General features: G+C 43.0%; 1 protein-coding gene across 1 annotated transcript; it reads right to left on the reverse strand.

Moving 5' to 3' along the window:
* Positions 1 to 27,769, reverse strand: GCNT4 (glucosaminyl (N-acetyl) transferase 4). The gene is made up of 3 exons (XM_067568740.1): positions 27,462 to 27,769; positions 23,675 to 23,897; positions 1 to 7,874 (listed from the first exon to the last, which is right to left on the reverse strand). The coding sequence occupies exon 3, from the start codon at positions 7,871 to 7,873 to the stop codon at positions 6,506 to 6,508; it is 1,368 nt and encodes a 455-aa protein (XP_067424841.1). The 5' UTR covers position 7,874; positions 23,675 to 23,897; positions 27,462 to 27,769; the 3' UTR covers positions 1 to 6,505.

Raw genomic sequence — 27,769 nt, forward strand, 5'->3', positions numbered from 1 at the left:
AGTGCAGGATCACGTTCTGTTATTTCATGAACTTCAGACTAAAGGAAAAGGCAACACATTTTTCATCCAATTTTTCTTTTATTTCTGTTTAGTGCTCAGCCTATCAGCTCAGGATGATCAGCTATTGGAATAATATTCTGTTGTGCAGTGTTACACATTTGCATTCTTGTGTCCGTACGAGAGCCCTCTCTCCTAGGGGCAGACCTAGCAGGTACACTACCCATCTCATCTGTACAGTGCTGTGAAAAAGACTGCCACACACACTGGAATGTTTTTGAAGACTTTTATACTTTTTGTGCATTGACAGCCAAATCCCAATCCCATTGAAAACAGTGGCAAAATGCTCATGGACGTTTCTGGTGTTGGGATTTTGTCCTATCTGTAGAAATACCATCCATGGGCCAAACTCTGCTTGTCTTATTTGCACAATAATTTCACTGATTGCAGTGGGACCATCCATCTGAGACAGTTGGAGCAGAATTCAGCCTTATATCTCTTCAGTGGCTTGAGTTGAGGAACAAGGGACTGGCTGAGGAAAATGCATGGTGTGCAGTTAGGCAGACTGTACTCGCATGTATATACATGTGCTCCAACCAGACATAGGGCCTGATTCTTCTTCTGTTGAGATCATGTGAACTTTTGCTATTAATCTGAATGTGAGCATGGCCCAATCCACCTGCAACTCAGTCCCACTGACCGCTCAGGATTTGGCCTAAGTAACAGTTATAAACTGATTAACCCATTCAAGCGTGAGTGGTTACACTGATATAAAATATACTCCTTGTCTTTTGACCTAGTCCCTTGCAATGCCCCTGAGATCAGTGTACAGCATAGCATTCTGTCTACATCTCCAGCATGAATTATTGATGGACTGACTTCTGAAAAGAGAATGTGCATTTAAAACTATGCATACTGCATCCACTTACTGCCATTCCTTAAAAGAAAGAGATCTCAAAGCCCACTTGATTTTTCATCAAGAGCAACATAAAATGAAATCCTGTAAAATACCACAGAGTGGAAAATTGATTTGAGGAAACAAACATTACAACAGCACTGTGGCTGCAAAAAGGTGTCGCCAACTGAAATCAAAGAGAAGTGACACATTTTTGGAAAGCTTTACAAGGAAAGGAGTGTCAAACTATTCACTTGAAACACAAAAAGCACAGGAACATTTTCAGTAGAAAGCAGAATAAAATACACATTGATTACATTATTCTGAAAGGAAAAGGAAACCATGATTTTCACATATACATAAATCATTACCTTCAAGAGCTATTTAAGTTCTACAAAAACATCAACAAATGCTATCCCTGTACTTAAAAATGAAGGTCACACTGCTAATGCACAATAAGGTACCATCTACTCCCCATTTTCATCTCTTGCATTATGCTTTTCTCCTGGGTCCACATTCTGATTTAAATGACACAATCTATAATAATGTAGCAGTCATGGAAATTCTCAACCGAGACTTTTTTTTAAAACTGCAAATATAGAACGTGTGTTCATTTTCTATATTTGCTAATCTTCCTTTTAAAATCCTTTTTATTCCAACATCAAAGAAAATATTAACAGTGAGAACCACACATTTATATTCACAATCTTCCTCCCACCCTCACCCCAATACATTTATTAGCATGACAAGTTATACAAATGTTGTCTGTCACTCTTTTTCAAACCAGATCAATCTGCTGGCTAAACTTTTAAAGCCTCAATCTAATGCCCCTTGCAGTCAATATGATTCTTTCCACTGACATCACTGGAAATTAATCAGCTTGGGACCGATCGTCCAAAGCTTTGTTCTATTGGCATTAATAAGAGTTTTGCCATTGACGTCTATGAAATCAAGATTTGGGCCATTGGAGACACTAATTCTGCAAAGTCTTATGTGCTTAACTTTAAGTACATGAGTAGTCCCATTGCACTTAAAGTTAAGTATGTGCCTCAGTCATTGTAGGACTTGGGCCAAAGAGACCTGCAGATTCACTTGCCTGCCAAACTCCAGAAATCCCCTTTCAATGAACCAAGTAAATTCCTACCAAAGCCATGAAATTTTTTATCTTCTGTGATTTTTTGTTTTTTCCTTCACACTTTCTCATTTCTCTGACCTCTCAATTTCAAGAAGGCTGTGGTGGGATGAGAGACTCATGGGTGGATTTGGTAGGTTGGGGTTGGGTCTGAGAACCCATCAAGGGTGTGACTGTGAACAGGTTTAGCAGCTGGGAGGTAGGGTTAGATCACTGGTTTAGCAAAAGGAGGAGTTGCATGCAGGTTCAGCAACTAGCTCAGAGGAGAGCCCACCTAGCATCATACCCATTTGGGAGTTGTTAGTAGCAGGGCACCCTTAACTCACCAGTGATGTCTGCCTTCTTTTATGATCAATCCAGGGATTTTCACATTCTTAACTGTGAGATGGGGACAGTGTAGGTGACAGTGGATGAAGAATGTTTAAATACTTTGAGTTGTAGTTGCTGAGCGACCACACTATGAAATAATTGAGATGACCTTGGGCTGCAAATTTTGGATCCAAACTTTCACAAGATTTAGGGTTTTTGGATGCAGGGTCTTGTTTCGGACTCTCATCTGTACCACACTTTTTCAATCATGCTACCATTAAAAGGGGCAGTTACTATAGTAAATAGCTGCCTCTGATCAATTGCACGTCTGATAGAGAGTGACACAAAGGAGTGGGGGATGGACAGATGTCCACCCTGGCGAATATCATGCATATTTCTCAAGTGAATTAAAGTGCATTTTTATTATTGTGTATACTAATCACAACTCAACTATATTAGAGAGGAGACTCAATACAATTTTAGATGTTGTTACATTCAAATCAGATTTACTGGGGCATTCTCAATCATTTCCTTTGATGAAATCTGTGGCAAATTCTCAATAAAGTCAAGGAGCTGCTCATCAAGTACTGCCTTCCATCAAGAAGGTTTGCTTGGCCTCCTAAACTGGTCACTTTTTCCTCCACCTTAAAAAATGCCTCTTACATAAGGTTTGGTTGATGACATTTTCAAATTAGAACATAGTTACCACTTTTATCAAGCTCCCCCATTTCCAGCCACTAAAAATATCTTTGGCCTGTTCCCGGGGTCTAGTTCTTCTGCCTCAGCTCAGCTTGGGAGGTTCAAGTAGCAACTTGAGTACTGCTCTAAGTTGTGTTGTCTGCAACAGCTGTTCTAGCAGCCAGGAGCTGCAGCAATGTTCTGCAATGTTCATGCCCTCTTTCCACTGGTAATATCCTTGCCATGACACCTTCTCTGGGAAAATCCCCAGTTAGCTAGTTAAAACTGGCTTTCCACCTGCTTTGTGCTACTGGAGCTGTCAAAGAAGGTGGAATGGGGCCAGGAGCTGGCCCCTTGTCTTTAATGGGATGGAAATATGGGAGCCCATCTGATGATGCAAATATATTTTCCATTTGAAAATGCGACAGACAAGGACTTATATAGAAGGCTTTTTTGGAGGGGATGGGGGAAGTTTCTGGGTTTAATAAGAACTGCAAAAACTCCCCATTGAAGTGTAATACCCTGTTAATAATTGTCTGTATGCTAAGTTTCTGCCCACACTAAAGTTTATATCAGCATAAATACATTTGATATGGCCACATTTCTCGTGAATGGCAAAGCCACAAATGGGTCATGCCAGTCATTTCAAACAAGTCCCAGCAGAGAGAGAGAGAGATGGATTAGGGGCAGGGGGCAGGTGATGATCTCAAAGATGCATGAGTGTGATTTTTAAAAAATATTTTATCATAGAACTATCCCATGGGTATCAACACTGCATGTATAGACATATACTGTGTGTGTGTTAAATATAGATCTATAGCCAATGTTAAGTTTTACAAATAAGGGAGAAAAATAATCCAGAAATTTGGTCTTAAATTTTGAGGATAGACTGTATTTGAAAACATTCTGTAGGCCCTCATGCCACAAGGTAGAATGGCTTTGGATTATATCTTCAAAAAGAACAAATATTCATCAGGATATTTACAATTTGAAGTGTTGTGACTGGGCACACCCTGTATTTCACTTCAAACAAATATTTCACAGTAACGTGTAGCATGATGGGGGCCCAGTGACACTAATTCAGCAGTCAGCATTACCTCTACATTCCTTTATGTTTCATGGTCTACTCTAGGAAGTCTATAATGACTTGTTTACACATAGATTCATAGTGGCTTAACTAAAGATGTGGTATTAAACTGATTTAGTTCAACTGGTGCAAACTGGCTTGTGTAGACAAAGCCTAATTTTGACCCTCCGAAGCCCTAACAGCCTTTCATGATATGACAGGATAATTCTACGTATGCTGGAGTTTCCACATGCAGACGAGATAATGAACAACTCTGTAAATACAATCAATAATTCACATTCTAGAAAGTCCCCATACACGATATCATCATGATAAACCAGAACACCACCAAAGGAGTAGTGGCAGGCTACCAGCCTAAATTGAATGTAGTTTAAAAAAAATATTCCTATTTATGTGAAAAACCAGAACATCAAGGGAATCTATGTTCCATACATTTTATAGACATCATACATAGTTTTGGTGAGAAGTTGTTATAATCTATCATTTTAATCACAATAGATACTTCAGCCACAGATCTCTAGATGCTTTACAAAGGTGGTTAAACAGCATTATTCCCATGTTACAGATGGGGCAACTGAGGCACAGAAGTTAAGAGACTTCACGCAGCAAGTTGGTGGCAGATTTGGGAGGAAAAAGCCCAGGACTCCTGACACTCAGTGCCATTCTCAAACCACTATGACTAGTCCATGGTTGTCCTGTGTGCTAAAGCTAAGACTGAATCACTTGTTCAAAGTATGTATGTCCTCGATCCTGCCAGTTTGAGTCACAATTTTATGTAATCAACTAAACATTTTGCACAAGTACTGTGCATCTAGGATAGTTCTGGTCCCTGCCTCTAAACAAGACAAGAGGGCATGATCATTACTGCAGCAGTTTATGGGTAGATAAAGGCAAGAGCAATACTGTTACTGAACACTGCAAAACAGATCCTGGGCTGTGTTGGGACATTACAATCTCTTCTGGTCACAGATCCAGGTCCCAGATGATGTCCCCCTGCATAGGAGGACTTTGGGGTTACAGGAGCTGCTGTAGGGACTCCTATGCCACCACTTCTCCTAGCCTCCAGTATAGGGAGCATAGCTGAGAGAAGGGAGATGGCCAGGGCTCCTTCATGCTCCAAGATCCCTGGCTGCCAGAATAACCCTTGGGGCCATTGGAAGCCAAAGCAATTTGAAACAAGCTGTTGTAAATTGTAGTGGGAGCTTGGCCTGGCATCAATCAACCCAGATCAGGAAACCACAAAGGAGGCTTAAAGCCACCTCTGCACAGCCCTTTCCTGAGCACTTCTCAGCCCCAACTCAGGATCTGGGCCTGTGGCTTGGGCAAAATCTGGACTTGTCAATACTTTGCATTTTAATGTAACACCAAATTGCTGAATGTTAATTAGAAGCTGCATTTGTTAAGTAGTGTATTTACATTGAGCCAGTGCACCATCCTTAAATGGTGTGTCTCCGACCTGAATGACTGTGGTTTTGCAGCAGGATGTTCCTAATGGAAGAGATGGCAACTGAACTAGAATAATACATTTTCTGGCACTGATTTCTGTTTGGTAGAGCTCTGAAAAGTGCCAGAGCCGCTAAATATGTACAGACTTCAAAGAACTGTCATGCGTAATGCTGCCTCTATCAACCATCACAAAATTTAGAGGTATGAAAAAGTATATGGAAGCATAAAATTAACAAAGAAAACTAAATATAGTGACAGACAGCTGGGCAAGAACACTGCTACTTCCAATGCAGTGGGAAAGGTACTGGGAGCTCTCTTCCCTTATATCATCCAAACATATTCATATTGTAAAAATCATTGTTATGGATCCAATCCTGAAAAAGGCTAAGAACCCTCATCTCCTACTGACTGGGTGCTCAGGGTTCACAGGATCAGCCCTATGGCTCAATGGTCATCAGCCTTTTCTCTTTAGACACATTTTAGTTTCGTTCAAAAGCTGGGCTTTTTCCCTTCCAGCTTCCCTGAGGTAGCAGACATGGACATCTTCCTTCCTATGTTTCAAATCTTTTAAAGAAGAAGAAGAGGGGTGTGAGGAGGAGAGACATGAGGAATTATCCTAGCAATTGTGCAAGCAGGCTCAATCTGAAACATTCCATTACCACAGGCCGGGCCCCCCCCCAAACCATTCAAAAGTAGATCTGATTTCTATAAGAACCACCTTGAAAGATATTAAGGACACATTGTTGTTATGGTAAATTATACAATGATCCTTCAAAGGCATGACATATAACTTCACGTCTGGGGGCCTGATTCTCCATTGCACCTTGTGTAGTTCATTTACACTTGTGCAGAAGGAGCATTCTGATTTTGGAGCATCTTACAACTCATAAATGACTGTACAAAGTCAAGGCAGTGGAGCGTCAGACTCCGGATAACGCTGACTATTGAATGTAGAGTACTGCTATAGTGAAACATTTGCAGAACTTCTGTGCATGAAAAAGTTTTCAGAAGACAAATCAACCCATTTCTTTTGTTGTTCAGCAAGTTTTTCTGCCAAGCATTTTATTAGAACAGGGTCCACTTTGGAGTCAAATTTATTGGCAAACCAGTGTCCATAATTTATAAGCCATCTTAATTCTGCAGCTCCATAGATGCACACACTGCGAAGATGGGTACCAGTACAAGGTGGATACAAGTGCTCCTCCAGGTAATTCCATTTCACCAGGCGAGTCTTGCTTTGCAGGTCTGTTATATCATGCGCTAACCTTGAAATCTCCCCAGGTATTCCAGGCACACGTGCAAGGGTTGCCCAGAAATGTTCATCTGGAGAATAAGTGTCCTTGGACCATTCAAACAAATCTTTAGCAAGAGAGTTTTCTAAAGTGTACTGGATGAATGCTCGACTTAAAACAAAATAGGCACTGCCTACAAAAATCTCAATGTTATGAGGCGGTGGTTCTTTAGAAATGTTGGTTTTTACAGGCATTTGCATGTATTCATAAGGCACTCTCATAAGTTCATAGTGATATGTAAAACGTTCCCTTTTGCTGCTACTTGGCTTTACAGTCTCCAGCATGTTTCCTCCATTGAGTTTCTTCAAATCAGATACCAATTCAAAGTTTGACCTCAAAGGAAAGTCTTGACCACATAAATTAATAACATACTTCCATGGCGTTGATGACCTTATCAAGTCAGACAAACAATTAAAATCCGCTTGGAGTCTAGAAATGTGTGCATATTCCACTGTCTCCAATTTAGATGCAATGAAAATATTGGGGAAGCACTTAGCTAAATTATCCATAGCACATTTGAAAGTATTAGTTGACTTTTGGTCATAATGGATGCAATAAATATTTTGACGGCTGTATATTGTGTGTATGAGCCTTTCAACCATTATTGCATCTTTGTGAACAACCAAAGAGTAGGCTAATGGGAAACTTTCCTCTTCTGGGGAAACAGGCTTTAGGTGGTATTCTCTAAGTGTACGATACACCTGACAATTGCTGGTTATAGCTATAACGTCTTCATCATCTAAATCAATTATATCTTTTCTTCTTATCTCTAAACTCTTGCCAATTTCACCGGGTTCTTGTTCATATATATATGAACAGTTAATTTCATACTGGGAGTCATTTCTAAAATGGTTGTACTTGTTTCTAACATAGGAAGAGGTGCTTAAAAAGTACTCAACTAAATAAATACCTTTGTGAGGGAGTAAGAGTCTTTCAACATTGAGGAGTTTCAGCAGTGCAAGCAGCCACACTGTTAAAAACAGGATCAGGATCTTCTGTCTCACGGGATACTTGTAGGGACACTTATGTCTCTTCATTCTGTAGGAAGATAGTGGTATAGTGAGATTTTAATCATGGAAGACTACTCTAAAGACAATTTCAGCTTCTGCTAGAAACACAACCGCCTTGATTTGGCTACAGCTTAAAAACACTGATAGCAGAAAGATAAAGCATTGAAAAACGCTTTAATATTTTCTTATATTAAACCCCAATTAATAGCCGCAAATCATAATCATGTTAACTCAGGGCCAGATTTCACCAGCCTTGTTCCTGTTCCTCATGCCGAATAAGCCTCGTGATGTCAATAGAACACTTTGCAGACTCAGATACTACTCAGCCTAAGTAAGTGTGTCTGGACCACATGGTTTATTTGCCAACTCCTTTTCCAGCTGCCCTCCCCAAAGGTAGAATCCAAGATAAGAGGCAGCAACCCCCAGTGGTGCAGAAGGGCAATTTTCATCTCTGTGCTACTAGGGGTGGGGCTGAATTTAGTCCCTTGGCTAAAATCCTACTGAAACAGGATCAGAACCATAGTGATTTCTCTACAGATCAGTCAGATAATAGCGTATGTTCATCTTGTTCAGCTATTTTAAATATTGCTTTTTAAAAATAAAGAATTAAAGCAGGTGCTTTAAAAATCAGACAGTGCATCCTCTTTATCTACAGCACTGGGGCTGGTGAATGTATGGGTGTGCAAGGGGGGTAGACCGAAGAGTGCTGCAAAGAAAGTGGAGGTGAGACTGGGTCATAGCCCTGCCAGCTATGGAGGGAAGCACACAATACACACTTCTGCCTCATGGAGCTCTAGGCAACTGCTGCACAGGCACAGCCGAGGTCTCTGTTGTGCAACAGCATATTCAAAGCCATCTCCTATGTAATAGCTTTCACACTTGGGTTTTATTGCATTGAAAGTGAAGCATGATGATCCTTTATCCATGTTTTTTATTTTTATTTTAGCAGCAGAGTGTGAAGAGCATTGTGTCTATTACTGGATTAAAGTAAGACAGGAATCTGCATCCAGGTGCTGTGTTAGTTATAACTCCGTTTTCCCTCTTAATGGAACTGTTCATGCATAGAGCAGTCTCCAACACTTTCTCTCTAAAAGGAGCAGTTTAGCTATTGCTGTATGGATGTTTGGTTATAATAGCAAAGGAAATAGCAACCAGCTTTGTTTGCAGTCTTACGGTCATGTGTTTTGTTGAACCTGAAAGTCTGGAACTGCACAGTCATCAAAGGATACACATGCAAACTGCTGTGGCAGAGCCTTTTTCAGGAAACATGCAGAGGAAGTACTATTCTGTTCTTGGTTTGCAAAACTCTTAGATCAGGAATGCCCTAGCTTCGGAACAGGTTGATAAATACACTAAAAACCATACAGGTATGTGCAATAAAACAAGATAATTCAGGAATAGCTTTTGAACATGGTGCATGGCCTCAGGAAAAGGGAAATTCATAGGTGGCATACAGTCAGCGTAGCTGTCTCTATATTAACTATCCTCAGCCTTCCTTCATGTCACAGGCAGGCTAGAGGTGGTTAGGCAAGTGAGAAGAGCTGTGTGATAATTGCTAATGGCCATAACGCTGTAGCAACTTAGCCTTAGGACTGCTCTACATTATGCTAGGGTCCAAAATGACCTCCAGTCAGCTCCAGGATTGGGGCAGGGTATGCAAACAGCTTACAACCGCCATTTCCTGATGCCTCAGCAAAATTCCTGCACCAAGTATAATGTAGCTGAACCCACGTAACCATCCCTATGTGCTTAATCCTGGTCTCAATTTCAAGAGCAAACCTCCCATTGAATTCAGTGACAGCTGCACTAGTTTATGTGAGAGCAAAATGTGTCCTTCAAGTCACATTTTCAGCACAGGCTTAACTAGACTCTGTTTTCACACTCACAATTTTACAAATGCAAAAAACTACAAAAGATAAAATTATAGGTGAAATTATGAATGGGTAGAATTAGTCATTTGGACATCTATGTACCCATTCTGCAAGAGCAACCATGTATTTAGAAGTCCAAGTGACATTCACTGAGGGTGCACATAATTCAGATGCACTTATCACACCCACAAATATTAGGGCGTACACATTGCAGGCACAAAATCAAAGGCCAGCAGCTGAAAACTTGGCTTGCTTGCTTGCTTTCTTCAGGCTGTCTTTCTGTCCTTCCCACCATTTCTTTTTCCTGTATGTCTTTCTCCGCATTTATTTATATTTCAGTGTAACTGTGAAGAATTCCTTCAACACCCCCTTTCCCACAAACACACACACTTCACGCTCCTTTAAGGTTCCAGTATGAACAGATGGCCTTATCAAGAGCAGAATCTTTGTGGTGATCGGTAACTCACACTGCTGAGCATGCATGCGGCTGTGGTGTGCCCACCTCCTGTGGATGCCTATACTGGGTCTGCCAGGCTCTCAGCATTCACTCAAGTCACTAGAACGTTGTGAGTGTCACAGTGAATGGTCCTTGAGGCATGTTAGAGACTAGGGGAGCAGAGAGGTGAGCCTAGGCAGATCTTTCACAGGATCTAGCCCTAGGTAAGAATTAACAGCCTTTTCTCTCCAACTTTATCAACAGTCTGAAGATGAATAACAAAAACAGACAGGAACAACAAATCTCCATCTACAAGCCCCATTCACAAAAAGACAAAAGAAGATAAGAACAGCCATTCTGGATCAGACCAATGGTCCATCTAGCCCAGTATCCTGTCTTCTGACAGTGAGTGGTGTCAGACACTTCAGAGGGAATGAAAAGAACAGGGCAATTATCAAAAGATACATCCCTTGTCATCCAGTCCCAGCACCTGGCAGTCACAGGCTTAGGGACATGCAGAGCATGAAGCTGCATCCCTGCCCATCTTGCCTAACAGCCATTGATGGATTTATCCTCCAGGAATTTATCTAATTCTTTTCTGAACCCAGTTATACTGAGCAACTGGTGCCATTCATGACTAAAATAACCAATGCTTTATTTGGTGAAGGAATTGTCCCTTTCTTCTTCCAATTCGTAGTAGTGTTATCAACATTGAAGAAACCACCCCAAATGCACTGGTTCCAGCCAACTACCACACAGTATCTCAAACCTTCCATTCCTGAGCTAGCTCATAGAGATGCTAGTCAAAGGCCAACTACAAGCTCATCTGACTGAAGTCAATAACCTAGACCTGGCACAATCTGGATGCAGGCCAGGACCTGGGACAAAAACAGTTTTAGTGGCATTGATAGATGATCTCCTCCTATCAATGGATAGAGGCATACATCCATTCCTCCTGGACATCTCTGCAGCATTCAACACTTTTGAACATGAGATACTGCTCTTCTGTCTAAGAGAGGAGGCAGAGGTCTCGGATAATGCACTGAAATTGTCTGAGTCCTTCCTGGAGCGGTACCTCCAAAGATCAGTGACAGGAAATTGCACCTCCATTATTAGACCCTTCATTTAAGGAGTTCCACAAGGATAAATTCTCTCTCTGGTCCTATTCAGCATCTACCATGGCCAGTGATGAACTGGTCAAACTACATAGACTCAAGTGCCAGCAATATGAAGATGATACACAACTCTACCTATTCTCCACCACATATGACCACACCACTACCACCAAGATGGCCCAATGCTTGGATGAGAGCAGCTCATGGATGAAGAACAGCTGGCTGAAGCTGAGCTCTGCTGGTGGGCAGAGGAAAGCAATTTAAAGAGTTTGCAGCCAAGGTGCAGTCTCCTTTAACTAAAGGCACACACCCAATTGGTCAATTCAGTCAATAGCTTAGGAGTGCTACTGGATTCTTTGCTGACACTAAGCTTTCACATAGCAGCATCTGTGAGAAATGCTTTCTACATCTCCTTTTGGCTAGGAGACTCTGTCCCATCCTGGTGGATGATGAGCTGGTCTCAGTTAGTCACACCTTTATCACTTCTGTCTGGGTTATAGTAATGGCATAAATCTGGGCAGGAAGCCATCAGCCCTTAAGTAACTCCAGCAGCACTTCTCCTTAGCAAGATGGTTACCGCAAGCACATCAGACCTGTCCTCTACTCCCTACGCTGGCTTCCCGTAGAATATGAAGTCAAGTTCAAGATCTCTGTTCTTATCTTCAAGATACTCAGTGGCCTGAGCTCAGCATATCTAAAATAATCACCTAAAAGTCTCAAATGAAGAGTGTGGTTGACAACTCCTCCCCTCTGGCAGAAAGCAACCGTCCACCACAGCTGTGCAAGAGACCAAGCTTTCTCAGGAGCCTGCTCATCACAAACTTGCCCATTTTAGCTCCAAATGAATGGCACATTTTTTCAACTAGCCTGGCCTAACAAACACAGAACAGCTGGTATGTTGGGGAAAAAAAAACTACCCAAAACAAAACCCTACCAAAACATAACACTCCACTGTACACATCATTCTCCCTCTGGGGAAACGATGAGAGAGAACGAACCACAGGTGGCAGACATCAGTCATGATGCTTAATGTGCTACTGGAAGGTGATCAGATGCTATGGTGATGAGGGTGAGATAAGAACCTATAAGAGTAGAATAGAATAGAATAGAATAGCCCAAGTTCACCCTTCTTCTGGGCCTCTCATTATCTAATCCAATCTCTGGCTGCACCTAATAATGTATTCCAGCTATTTACACCATTCCTCTAATTAAGTTCCATTTTCCTTATGCGCTGCATGTAGAGTCAATGTTTTTTCCCTTATGTAGGATTCTTATGGTAGGAAGGAATATGGGAGTCACTACTTTCTTGTGAAGACTCCATCTTTTTGGGTTCCACAAAGTTTATGCCACTTGGTAAGTGTAGTTATTAATCTACCTGCATAAGGAGAGTCCCTAATGACTCACTGGAGGCTTATTACATCTTGTTCCCTCACTGCTCTGCACAGACTATCCAGCCTGTCTAAGTTAGAAAGGGGACTTGCTAGCAGTGTACATAATAATGAGAGAAGGTAAATCAGGTGCTTCTATTTACCTTTTCACATAATGCAGTAACATGGGACATTCTATGAAACTGATAAGCAACATATTTAAAACTGTTCCAGAGGGGTAGCTGTGTTAGTCTGTATACAGCAAAAACAACGAGAGTTCTGTGGCACTTTAAAGACTAACAAATTTAATTTTTGTAGGCATAAGCTTTCGTGAGACTCAGCTCACTTCGTCAGATGCAGAGGTAGAATGATACAGTAAATAGGAAACATAGATATACAAGTGCATAGAGAACAATGGGGGAGGTGGATGAAAGCCGGGTACTTGAGGGCTAATGACAGTCATTGAGTAGAGGTGAGAATGGGTGAGCAAAGCAATTTACCGCCAGCAGGCAGCTTATTTCACATGACATATTACACTCTTCTCTGCATCTGGGTTCAGCCACTGACGGCCAGTCTAGATGGATCCCCTAATGGATCCTACTCTGTTCCGTGGGTTTTCAGCAGGACTCCGGTTTGAGCAGCTTTATAACTGCAAAACCCACACATAACTGGGGGCTGTTTGTGATGGCCTTGTGTGAGTGGGTAAGGGAGAACAGAAAGAGGCTGGAGGAGCCTCTCTCTTCCTGGTGTTGCTGCAACAGGGATCAGCTACAATTACAGTGCTTGCACTCCCTGAATGTAGCGATGCTGCAGGCTGACCCAAGTGGCACTAGCCACCCCAAAGGTGGTGGAGTGAGGGTGGGGCCTGCTCCTCTCAGTACAGCCATCAACATTGAGCTGGAGTGAGTGGGGATGCATACTATATCCTTCAAATTGGCGGTGGGCTGCCACTCCACCATGCACGCCTCCAGAGGGTCTGGAGGAATTCTGCAGTTCCCCAATGGCTACCCCTGCAGTGCAGCCACCCCATCACCCCCACTAGGACGGACATGCCTTAAACCCACAATGTAGCCCCCCCATCCCATGGTTTTTTTGTTTGTTTGTTTTGTTTTGTCTGTAGGATACTAGCCAGGCAGTCTTAATTCAGACACATCTCGTGCTAGAGTAAATCAGGAGCTGCTCCAATGAAGTCACTGGCGTTTCACTGCTGTAAATCCAGTGCAAGAACAGGATCGTGTCCTTCCCTAGCAGCAATTGCTCCTCAGCTCTCACCAACTTGGGCAGGCTATAGAAGTCTGCATCGATGTAGCTACACTGATGTAGTTAGACCTGTGCAAACTCCAGCTATTTGCACATCATAGCACACCAGTGCTTGCCCCTGTACATCTTACCCTAATAATTCACCTGGGGAAGTCACAGAGAGTGAGCCCTGACTTACATTAGTGCAGTGCATCTACACTGTGAGTTTGAACTAGTGTAGTTACATTGGGACAAAAAAACCCAATGTGGACAGCACCATGGAGGCAGGACAAACTATGTTTATTTTACTAGGCTCAGAGTTAATACAACAATGCAGAAGGTGTTGAAATCCTACAGAGAGATACCCAGCCTCACCTAGAATACTAGTTTATAGTCTAACTCACTGACTTGTGAAAATCCAGACAAGGCATCACACAGTGTAAACAGAAACTTGTTCTTGAGATTCTTCTGGAGAAATGTGCTAAATAAAGTTAAAGTATGATAATCACTGCAGTAACTCTACTGAGTCACAGCTCTTTAAATACAGTATCATGTGCCTAGCACAGCCTACCCCGCAAGCTTCTCCAAATATCCCTTTGTGGGTGGCCAGTCAGATTTTGTCACAATCGGGAACAGGATCTTACAAGATCAATGCACCGAGAGGATTCTTCACAATATTTTTTCCATCCTGTGCAGAGTGGGAGTCAACAATTTCCACTGAATCCAGGCTCCGATCCTGCCTCCCCCCCTCCACTTTGGACCCTGTGGAAGTACCCTCCATGGATCCAGAGCTCTGCTTGTGGAGAGAACTCTAGAAAGGGAGGGCCAAGGGAACACATCATCCCCTCAACCCAGCAACAACAAACCCAGCTAATTCAGCCTCAGTCGCCTTCCATGCTGCGAAATCAAAACCACCTACCCACCACAGCACACATACACTTCAAATGGAGTTCTCAAACAGCAATGGGTGAGGGAGTTTCCACTGTCAGCAACCCAAGAGGAGGACAGGGGCTCTGGATTAGGTGTGGAGGCATGGGAATTCTGTGTGGATCTCCCCCACGATCCTATATGGATATCGGATGATCCACAGGCTCTAGTGGAACAGCTCCCCTACACTTTCTGTACGGGGTTTAACCCTGACCCTTTGACAAACCCAAGGGGATTCTCCAGGCCAGCCCACCAAGAACAGAAAGCTCTGATAACACACCAAAGAGTCTTGTTTGGTCTGTTTCGAGTTTACAAGCCCTTCCCAGATTTACTGATATTTTATTGTACCAATGTCTGTAGAATGCTCAATTTCAGGGCAGTTCATCTGAAGATGTTGTTTGACATGTGTGTATCTGCAGCTTGTTAGAGCTGAAATCTGTTGTGTCCCAAGCAGAGGCATCCAACCTGTGGCCCTCCAGGCTCTAAATCATGACTCTCAGAGACGACTGGATTCAGTGGAAAATGTGTATTGGACTAGTTCAGAGTGTTCCCAGAGCCACGTCCTATGATTTCTAAATGGAAGTATTTGAATGCATTCCAGGTAAGGTGACGAGATAGCAAGTGTGAAAAATCAGGATGGGGTGGCGGGTAATAGGCACCTATATAAGACAAAGCCCCGAATATCAGGACTGTCCCTATAAAATCAGGACATCTGGTTACCCTAGTTCCAGGGCCTCATCTCCCCTCGTGCCTCCCACTGTTACCCCTCCAGCCAGGACCTTGATGGGAGGCAGGAGCAATCGGGGCAGCTACTGTCCCTTCCCTACTGTTCCTCAGCCTGAGAGGCCCAAAGGGAGTTGCATAAGGCAGAGAATCTGTCCCCGCCCACTCCTCCCACAAGTGTGGATTGTGGTCTCTTGACTTCTTTGAGGTAATAAGTTCGACAGTGAGGCTGCGAGCGTTGGACACAGTTGATCAAAAAAAGCATATTGAGAGTTTCCCATTCATAAAGACATGAACACCGCTCAAGATCCTTCCCAGTACACATTTAACAAAAAACGAATCCACTCACAAGCATCAGGGATGGGGGGAAATTCCCCCAAGCAGCTGGGCTTCAGCAATGTAGCTGAGAGCAGAATGGAGTCCAGCGTGTATAACTAAAAGCTATCAACCCTGACCACAGAGGTCAGTTACAGTTGTTTTGCCTGACAGCAAATCTCGAGAGTGCACAGCCGAAGATCTGGAAAATCAAACTAAAATGAGAACTTGGATATCCCTGGAAGGACTTCAGCTGCGAGGGGCCGGGGGTTCCACTGATGTCAGATGCAGTCCATTCAGAGGAACCACAAACCTTATGTCTTGGCCACTGGTGACCAGTTAAATTCCCACTTAACATTTTTAAGAGTATGGGTGTTAATCCTGGTATCTCGGACAAAATCCAGGTGGAATAACTATGTTCTGCAGCAAGCATCCAGCTCTCAATTAAGTTAATGGGTACCAGATCTATGAAAAGAATTTAGCCCATAGTTTGTGAACCACTGTGGAGTCCTTCAGGGTAACAGTAACTGTATGAACAGAAGATGACATTGTTATTGATTACATGCATGAGAAACGTTCTAAGCTAGCACACACTATACTACAAGATCCTACTATGTGAGATGGGAATTCCATTGTATTGCGTAGAGTTATCACATGATATCTAGGAATATTTCATGGCAACTTGAAAATAATGGGTGCCCCCACTGTGGTTAGATTTATTCTCTCTGTAGAGTTTTAAAGTTTGGTTTCTGTTTATAGGCTACACAGGAAGAAAAAAACCACACCCCCATTTCCTTCCTTTTTCATGCATTCTTTGTACTCTATGTATCTAATCAATGGATGGGGGCTGTCACAAAGTTATCAAAGTTCTTCAAGCTACCTGTGACCTGCAGTGCTCTGGCAATTAGGAGCACTAGATCTGTTTCTGACCTCACAGCAGGGTAACTGGGGAGTAACTCCTGGGAGGTCACTGGAGTTAAAGTGGTATAAAACAGGTGCATTTAAGTTGTGAATGAGACCCACTGTCTTGAAATTGCTATGAGAAGCAACAGAGCCTGGAATTTCAGGACCAAGATTGCAGGTGTATTTCAGCATTAATTAAGAACAGAAAGGCTTTGAATCAGTGCAAGGGTCGCTCTATCTAGAGGCAAATTAGGTACCACCAAACCAACAGATGGCTCAACATATCCTCCCACCTCAAAAGTCTGTTCTAGGAGGGGCAGCACACTGAAGTTTTGCTTAAGGCAGCAGATTGTCTTGAGCCGCCTCTGCATCAGTGACAGCACTGCTATTTCAGCAGTGTTTTAGGATAAGAAAGGGTAAAATTGGGCTTCAACTGAGCTAAACATGTTTATGGACTTAAATAACCAGAGAAAGCTAGGAAACACAGTCACTGGGTTTTTGGTGTGGCTATTTCTGAAGACTCAAACTTGACTAAGACTCTAATGATTTACATAGAGAACATTTGGGTTGTTGGGAGATTTTAATGTTTTACTGCAGCTCCTGACTATTATTACTATTGTTAACATAAACTGTGTGTACACAAAGTTATAACAAATCCCAGGCTCATTGTGCAACTCAGAGAGATGCCAATGGCCTTTTCATGCACCACCAGCCTGTAGCTACTTTGACTGTACACAAGAACAGATCTCGGTAACTCTTTCCTGCATTAGGCCATTCTGTGCTCAATACTGCTTCTTGCCTGCTTCCCACACAAGCAGCTGCTTCCTGAACTAATAATGGGAGGAAGTGGGTCACATCAGGACAGCAGACCGGGGAGGAGGAGGTGGTGCTGGTGGTTCTTAGCTGAAGAATGGCAGGCCAAGTAACAACTTTTTCCACCCCTAGATTCCTCACCCAGCCCTTCCAGAAGGCCTTGCTCTTCCCTGGCATTGGACTCCCAAAACTCTAGAAAAACAGCCAGTCCCCAGGTGACATGCTGTACACTTGGGAATTAACCAGTTTCCAAAGATTAATTTAAAGTAATATTTACACTGTTTAAGCTACAATTTTTTAAATCCAAATGTCTTCATTTTTTGGGTACACGTTAAGATCATTCAGTCCTGCCCCCTGCAGGGCAGCGATAACCATGAAGAACATGTATTGAAAGCCAAGGGGCGGGACAGTTCAGATGAGGGCCACTGGTAACACTCATACCTGAAGGTCGCCTGAACCAGAGTTCTGTATCTAACCTGTCCAGAAGGACAAACAAGACAATGGTCAGATCCGACATAATTGCTTCTATACAGAGTTTTGTCCAACCTTTCCCATGAAATGTTGATACATTTATAATCTTTGTTCAAATGGTGGTTTTATTGGTGGCATCTTTGCAAGGGATTATTTGTGATGATAAAGAATTCTGCCATTACTAGGTACTTTATCTGATTTCATCCTCACACCCTTTCTGTTATAGAATCATAGAATTGTAGGACTGGAAAAGACCTCAAGAGATCTTCTAATTCAGTTTCCTGCACTCATGGCAGGACTAAGTATTATCTTCTAGACCATTCCTGACAGATGTCTGTCTAACCTGCACTTAAACTCCAATGATGGAGATTCCACAACCTCCCCAGGCAATTTATTCCAGTGCTTAACCACCCTGACAGGAAGTTTTTCCTAATATCCAACCTAAATCACCCTTGCTGCAATTTAAGTCCATTGCTTCTTGTCCTATCCTCAGAGGTTAAGGAGAACAATTTTTCTCCCTCCTCCTTGTAACAACCTTTTATGTACTTGAAAACAATTATCATGCCCCCTGTCCCCCAGTCTTCTCTTCTCCAGACTAAACAAACCCAATTTTTTTCAGTCTTCCTAAGTTATGTTTTCTAGACCTTTAATCATTTTTGTTGCCCTTCTCTGGACTTTCTCCAGTCTCTCCACCTTTCCTGAAACGTGGCACCCAGAACTGGATACAATGCTCCAGTTGAGGCCTAATCAGCACGAAGTGGGAGGAAGAATTACTTCTTGTGTCTTGCTTAACAACACTCCTGCTAATACATCCCAGAATGTTTGCTTTTTTTGCAACAGTGTTACACTGTTGATTCATATTTAGCTTGTGATTCCCTTGGACACCCAGATCCCTTCCCACACTACTCCTTACAAGGCAATCATTTCCCATTTTGTATGTGTGCAACTGATTGTTCCTTCCTAAATCGAGTACTTTGCATTTGTTCTTGTTGAATTTCATCCTATTTACTTCAGCCCATTTCTCCAGATCATTCTGAATTTTAATTCTATTCTCCAAAACACTTGCAACTCCTCCCAGCTTGGTATCGTCCGCAAACTTTATAAATGTACTCTCTATGCCATTATCTAAATCAATGATGAAGATACTGAACAGAATCGGACGTAGAACTGATCCCTGTGGGATCTCACTTGATGCGTCCTTCTAGCTTGACTGTGAACCACTGATAACTACTCTCTGGGAATGATTTTCCAACCGGTTATGCAGCCACCTTATAGTAGCTCCATATAGGTTGTATTACCATAGTTTGCTTATAAGTAGGTTTTACAAGACAGTATCAAAAGCCTTACTAAAGTCCAGATATACCACATCTACTACTTCCCCTCTACCTACAAGGCTTGTTATCCTGTCAAAGACAGCTATTAGGTTGGTTTGACATGATTTGTTCTTGACAAATCAATGCTGACTGTTACTTATCACCTTATTATCTTCTAGGTGTTTGCAAATTGATTGCTTAATTATTTGCTCCATTATCTTTCCGAGTACTGAAGGTAAGCTAACAGGTCTGTAATTCTACGGGTTGTCCTTATTCCTCTTTTTATAGATGGGCATTATATTTGCCCTTCTCCAGTCCTCTGGAATCTCTCCCGTCTTCCATGACTTTTGAAGATAATCGCTAATGGCTCAGATATCTCCTCAGTCAGCTCCTTGAGTAGTTTAGGATATATTTCATCAGGCCCTGATGTTTTGAAAACTTTTAATTTGTCTAAGTATTTTTTTAACTTGTTCTTTCCCTATTTTAGCCTCTAATTCTCTGCATAATTTCTATTCAGCATGCACAGAATATAATTGCTTCAGTGACCCAAGTCACTGCCAGATGGGTCCATCCCAACTATGTAGTTCCACCAAGCTGTCTTGTTGACCCTGCTAGGGAAGAATTCAGTACTGAGCCACACAGATTCACTTGCTGGCTGTGTTAGCACTTCTGGAATAGCGGTGCAGTGAGATTAGAGCATAAACCACTCTGGTTCCTTAAGGGTTTCACTTTTGTATCCTAAGCCCTAGTAGGTATTTGTTCACATCACAGGGTATGTCCACACTGCGATAAAAACCCTGCAGCACCAAGTCCCAGAGCCCAGATCAGCTGCCTCAGGCTCGTGGCTCAGGCTACAAGCTCAGGCTCAGGCTAAACACTGCAATGTAGACTTTTGGGCTCAGACTGGAGCCCAGGCTCTGAGACCGCACGGGGGGGGGTGGCTTAGCACCCACGCTTCAGCCCAAGCCCAAACATTTACACTGTAGTTTTATAGCCCTGAAGCTGGAGCCCCGCAAGCCTGGGACAGCCACAGCCGTGCGGGTCTTTTATTGCAGTGTAGACATATGTGCAGTGACAATGTACAGCCTCTGCTAAGGGGAGGAATGCATGGAATATTGGGAACACTTGGGTCAGTGTTGAGGTGTATTGACTGTGCAGGGAAGCTTGCAAAGTATCTCTACAATATAATTGTGTCTAGGTGATGAAACTACAACCTTCATGAGCAGCATGAACTATACACCTATATTAATGTCAATCTTTTTTCCCCAAGCTCTCTTGCCCTGCACTCTGCCAGTCTTTTCTGTGGAAGCTTCCACATTGTCTCTTGCACCTAAGTTAGAGCCTGAGTTACAAGTACTTGAAATACAGTACATGAGATCCAGGAACTACCTCTCTCATGCCACCATTTACATAAACTTGCTTTGGGCTTTTATTACCAGCAATCTGGAGATCCCACTGCTCTTGGCAGGTGTGGTCACAGGTGAGGTAACTTGTTTTGGTGGCATGCCAGACTGACAACTGATTGCTGTATCTCTCTTTCAGACTCATCTCTCCATCCACATATCCAACGTTGTATTTGGTTCAGAATGGTTATTCTGGCCAGTGGTGACGTGGCGTGTAATACTGACTGCTGCAGAAATCTGGACTCTTGGAAAACCTGAACCCTCTGTAAGGCAAAATTCTCTCCTCATCGCTATGTGAAATGCACGATCCTCTCTAAGGACATTACCATGGTGCAATTGGGTCTCCACGTCTGTGAAAGAAGGAGAGGCACACCAGATGGATCTATGCTTCAAGTCACAGAAGCAGTGGGAGGGTAGGTGCCTACTCCACCACATCATCCTTCTTCCCTTATAGAAGCCCTTCTGCAAATGCTCTGCAGGAACTGGGCTCATGTGAGTGAACTGCTCATATATGTGAGGAGAAGAAATCATGAGGAGGAGAGTAAGGACACTGGAACTGAAGCTAAGGAACAGTTTGGAAGGAAGGAGGAGATGAGGAAGTTGATGAGGCAGGTGCCTCCGTATGTTGAACATTAAAATTAAGTGAACTTGAACACTGACTTGCAACTAATAAGGTGTGCCCGAGGTCACGCTGATCCCTTTGTATGTGGAATCTCATTCCTCCACCCTTCATTGGTCTTTGCAAGTTACCTACCTCTTTGTTTGGAAAATGCCTAATACATTTTGGGTACTACTGCAATCTAAATAATAATGCTGTGACCAAGTCCCAGGCACCCACCCTTCAAGAAATGTCATGAGCTTTCCCTTCTGCCCCCAGTTGGCAGACCCAGAAACCTCAGTTTGCTTAATACACAGCTGATCCCCAAACAATGCAATCTGTTGATTTATTTCCATTAACTGTACTGCAGAATAAGTCAGATTCTTGCCTCTGTGTCTCTTTCTGCTCCCTCCAAATCAAATTATTTGACAGGAGAAGGATAAGAATATGTTCCTGGGAAGGAAAGGAGAAATAGTGATGGGCTTTCCCAATTTTTTTTAATTTGTTGGCTGAGGAAACTTTTTATCCCCATTTGATTATTTAATGCCGCTGGCTGGCAAAGTTAATTTTATTTGTATATTAGTGTTTATTGCTCCTGCGTGGTCATTACTGTCATTGTAAGTATAATTATTATAAGCGACCTCAGAGCTTTTGTAAGGGTATTTTTGTATTGGTGTTAAATCTAAATAAATAAATAAATAAATAAGAGTTGATTTTTCCGGTTTTCCAACTTGAGTTTCCCATGACAATAGCTGACTAAAACTAGTATCTAGTCCTATTGTCACCTGCTTTGTAGTGTACCATCCACCTTCTTATTCAGCTCTTCTGATGCATTGTATATGCTTATTGTGAATGACAGAGAGCTTTGGAAGGACATATGTCTACTATCCACATGCTGTGTGTTGGGCCTCTAATTGCGGGGCTCCTTATGTCAAACATGTCCGGTTGTAGGGCCTTAGTTTTAAACTGGGGCATGTGTAAATGATCCATTCTTTATCCTTGTCTACTTTTAAGCTTCTGGAGGTTTAGCATTGGTATGGTGCCTCAAGGAACAAACAGGAGATTTTACAGCATACCACCGAGATCTGCCCTGTGTGTGTTTCTGGAGAAGGTATGTATTATTTCTGCATTCGCTTCTAACCTTTCAGCAGTATTTGGATTCTAGTGGAACACTCAAGTATTTGGATTGGACTTTCTGACCTTACCTCAATTAGTTTAAATCTTACTTTTGTGAAAGGATGCAGGGAAATTGCTAATTTACCTAAGGATTAACTGTGGTTGTCTCTTGTGGGTGCCATATCTCTACATGCTAATCCTTTATATCAGCAGTAAGCATGGCTTTGTTCACTGTATGTAATGCACAGACTTATTTCTCATTTCCTGCAGAACCAGATGCACCCAAAATTAACTACTTTACTTTTCTGTCTGTTATTCAATCCTAGGTGTCTGCATGTTCTTTTCTATCCATCCTAGGTACTTATATGGCCCAAATCACTACAGTATTTGAGTGCCTGACAATCTTAATATATTTATCTTCACTGCTGCCTGTGAGGGAGGGAAGAACTATTATCTTTTTACTAATGGGAACTGAGGCACAGAGAGACTAAGTGACTTGCCCAAGATCACACAGGAAGTCTGTGGCAGAGCAGGGAAATTAACCTGATCTCTTGAGACACAGACTACTGTTCTAACCACCAGATTATCCTACCCCTCAAGCAAATTTGAGGCCCCCTGTGAAGCTATTTGATTGGCGCCTCTCAGATGCAATACCCAAGATTCAATAGGCAAATTTCTTCCCCTTGTATGTTCCAAATTACTGTGTCATGCCAGCTAATGTTAATGGCCAAATTTTCAAACGTAGTTGCCTAAAAGTTAAGCATCCAAATTCATATTTGGATTCCTAACTAAACGTGACCTGATGTCAGAGCACCCACAGCTTCCACTGATTTCCATGGGACATGAAGGTGAAAATTAGGCTAACGTGGCTGCAACTGGATGATGTTTGCAAGTCATTAGAAAAAGAGGGGATGAAGGATCCTATTAAACAACAAGAGGATCAAGGGAAACCTGCAGTTTGCCTCAGCAAAGCTGCAGTGAAAGGGGAAACATACTGTATCACCAGTCACCGTCATCTAGTTACCACGCCCCCAAGTTCTCTGTCAGCAAGAAGCAGCTCATATTACTACTGAGTTCCTTATGGACTCTTTGGTCTGAACCTTAGCTCAGACTCAGATACTTCAGGGCTATTATTCCAAACAGGTATTGAAATCTTCACCACTCCAAGTTACATCTGCTGAGTCAGTAACATTGCTTAAACCAACGCTCTAAGCCTACCTTTCCGACTTTGCTTTATCTTCTTTCCTTTGGACAGTGTTCTAGGATGCTTTGCTTGAGTTACATGTAAGTGTAACTGATTGACTAGATATACCAAAGTAGCTCTTTTCCTCCATCCTCCTGGTGCCCACAAGCAGTGTTCCAAGCTTTAGTATCCCCTTTAACTACATTCCACGCGAGTGTGCAGGCATGTATCTATGAGGAGGAGATGATACATTACTGCCTGCAAAGACAAAGTAAATTAAAATGTTAATTAAAAAGTACAGTAGCCATGAAAGTGTTGTGTAATAAGCACATCTCTTTACCCTGCTTTACTTACATTTAGTTCATAATTTAAACAGCTTAGTTTCATGATTTTACTATAGCAAATCCTTTAATACCCATTCTTAGCATGAATTATGTGAAATTACTGCTGTCTTTAATATTGGCATCTTCTAAATATCCACAATGACCTGAGTTTGACACTTGCTCAGAATTTCTCCTGACAGCAGGAGAACTATCTAAAGAACATTTGGAATCTGAAAAATTTGATCTCAGCCTTGTTGTTCAAATGTACCATTTAGCACGCTGATGCTTCACACCAGACTAGTCATGTTATTGTCACTTGTTTTCTTGTTTCGTTATACAATGGAACATAATATCTGCCTCGATGGTACCTGAAGTGATGTAGCACAATACGGCAAATTTGAAGAATACAGTTTTGGAGCACTGTTTTTTATTACAGACAGGTTACTTTGAAAGACATTAGGCCTGATTCTAATTTCAGAAACACCGAAGTAACTCCTTTGAAGTCAATGAAGTTCCACTAGTAAGGAGCTCTTTTATAAGTGGGAAGAGAATCAAGCTTTATTTCTTCAGATCAGTCGCAGGTACGAGCAGAAAGAAATTCTGTCAGATGTTCAGTTTTTTAAATTTTGATTCATATGTGTTTAGAAAGAAATATTTCAAACTCAGAGGTGCTATTGTGGCCAGAAAGGCAACATTGTAATTTCTGCAAAACCATATGACACTGACTGACTCTCTCTCTCTCACACACACACACACACACACACACACCTCTCTCTCTCTATAAGAGGGGAGAAAGCATTACATATCTACACTACATTAACTAGGTCTCTCAGTACCTCTTCTTTTATTCATCTGTTTTTGGATGATAAACACCTTGCAGCAGGGATGGTCTTATTGTTTTGTCTTACACAGTGCCCAGCACATCATGGGTCAAATTTTCAAAAGCACGTAAGTAATTTAGAAGCACAAATCCCATTACTTTTCAATAGGACTTAAGCTTCTAAATCATTCAATTGTTTTTGAAAATATTGACCCATTTTCTGTCAAAAATAATCTGTAATAATAATTAATTCTCATCTCTATCTTCTGGTGCTTTTGCTCTTTATTTACAATTAGAAGGGGCCTAAACATCCTCTAAGACCCATGTTACCATTCTTTCTTTCTCCTCCTCCTCCTCAATACTACAAAATCAGAGATCCTCAACTGGAGAGGGACTGAGCATGTACTGCCTTCTTCAAGACTCATGGGAATCTGCAAAACAGTCAATGTAGCTTGAAGTGGAAAGAATTTTTTCATTGTCCCTCTCTGTACCTTGAAATCCCTATTCTGAGAGGGTGGGGGGAGGAGGGAGAGAAGGGATATCAGTAGCTGCTGGTGGAAGAACAGGGAGCATGGCTCCAATAAAGCTATGATGCCTAGGCTCCTAAAGGAATCATGGGGCCACAGAAGGCTAAAGGCTCAGCACCTATGCACAGGTGTACCCAACCTCACAGACCTCATGATATGTGTGTGGAACTCTCTGTTTATTGCACAGGAAAGCAAACCCCACCCCTGGAATAAGTTAGGGAAATCTCTGTGGACCAGATCCTCAGCTGATGTAAATCAGTGTTGCTGTATGGAAGTAAATGGAACAACACTGATTTACATTAGTTGAGGATCTTGCCTCTTATGTGGAACCTCATAGGTAACTTTGCTCCCCTGGGTCCAATCCCTTAGTTTTTCTGTGGGACAGGGTGATCAGGTTTGCAGCATGGAAAATGGAGAGTTCACTAACTCTCTCTTTACTGCTAGCTCCTCTTCTCAAGGGGGAAAAAGTTCTCCTGGCTAGATTAGCACTTAACATTTTTTTTACTTTTTACCTCTACTAGGAAAAACTGCTCGAGTTTAACAAGAATAAATGTACTAGGAAGCTAAGTGCTGCTACAGATTAATGCACTAGCCCAGGGGTTCTCATATGTGTTTTTGCTGGGACCCCCTTTGAAAATATTCAGGCTGTGACTATCCACCACCCCAAGAAGTGATGACCTCCCCCATGCCATGCCACCTTCCCTCATGTCATGCCACCCCTACTTCTGTACTGCTGCTGGGGATGGCACTGCCTCCAGAGTACTTGGCCAGCAGCCTCTTTTCTTTGGCCACCCAGGTCTGAGGGGCTCTGTCAGCCAGGTGCAGGACTGAAGGACACAGCCCTGGCACGTGCAGGGACTGACAGCTCCTGACCCCACCATAAAACCCTCGCAACCCCTTGAGGGGTCCCAACCTGCAGTTTGAGAACCCCTGCACTAGCCTTTCATCTGTGGAGACCTACAATCTAATGATAAAAGAAATTTGGAAGGCTAGCTAACTCCATTACAACTCCATTACAAAACCACTTATAATTTGGAATGATTAACAGCTGCTGCTCAAAAAAAGGGCCTAGGACTGACACAGTAAGGCATAAATGCCAGAGGTCAGACTAGAGGTGCATTAGCAGAATGAGTTTGGAGTTAGCTGCGTGCCTGGCCACAGCCAGTAAAACCAGTTCTTCATTTTTACGAGCCTGGCAGTTCTCCTCAAATTAATTTAATAACATCCAGTATTCCTGTCAGAAATCTCCAGGAATACACCACTGACAACAACACAGAATCTCATTCTTGGAGGAAACCTCTTGATATCTTTCATTAACCACAGAAGAGTGGAGCTAAGATTTTGAAATAACTGCTCTGATCCTCTTCCTGCTTACACCTACACAAGATAGCAGTCAGTGGCATTTCACTGATGTGAAACGGGTGCAGGTGAAAGCAGAATCAGGCCTCCTACTCGCACCCATTTACTCTGTCCATCCCTCCTTTCATTTATTGCACTGGAGTGACAGATCATGTGGTGCACAGAGCTGAAGCTCAAGCAGCAAATGTAAACAGGCAACATAATTCCCTCAAGCTATCCTGTAAATATGTACACACATCTTCTCCAGATGGCGAGTTACAATTACAAACGTGTGGCTAGTAAAGTAAACAAATTACGATAAGGGCCACGTCTTTCCAGTGCAACACCTGGCACAGAATATTCATTATCAATCACATTCATGAATCAGATGCTTCAACCCGCGTTCAGCACAAATACGAACTGTGGCGCTTAAGTCACGCAACCGTTTTTGAAAGGCTTGGCCATGGACTGCACTTCTTGTGCCAAAAACGTAGCCAGCACTTCACAGAGCAAAACATCCCTTGCCTCAAAGAACTTCCCGTCGGAACTAGCCCGAGGGCAGGGATCCCCCAGCAGCCGCCCCCACTGAAGTATTATTTCATAGGGAGGGTACGTCTGTGCCAGCAGCTCCCCCTGAATGGCACGTCACTGGTGTGTGCCCCCCACTGCTGTCGCTACTCCCCCGCCAGATTTACACCAGTCCCTGGATACTCAAATCAGGCTTCCGGGGGGCACAAAGAAGGCTCTGAGCGGGCTGTGCCCGGCAGCAAGCTTCAAAACGGACACTCCCCCCGCCAATCGCTCACACTTTTACCTTTGCGGCCACTGGGCTGGGCAGCACCTCAGAGGCAGTGCGAGGCGTCGCCGAGGCTTCCCTCCAGGCTCGCTGGCCTCTGGCGAGCCCCGCTGGTGCCTCGCCGCTCCGGCCCAGCGGGAGGGGGGCCCCCAGGCCAGGAGCAGCGGCGCTCGCTCAGAGCGGCCACGGCGGGACGAGAGGCAAGTTGGTGCCACGAAGAAGGCGCATAACCCGCCCCAGCGCCTCTTCTCAGCTCGCGCTCTCCGGCCGCCGGCCTCCCCCCACCGGAAACCCCGGCCTCCTCCTGGCGGCGCAGAACTTGCTGC

This window comes from Emydura macquarii, unplaced genomic scaffold (assembly GCF_026122565.2).
Source record: "Emydura macquarii macquarii isolate MOO-44397 ecotype Brisbane River unplaced genomic scaffold, CSIRO-AGI_Emac_v2 contig_2897, whole genome shotgun sequence".
Taxonomy (NCBI): domain Eukaryota; kingdom Metazoa; phylum Chordata; order Testudines; family Chelidae; genus Emydura; species Emydura macquarii.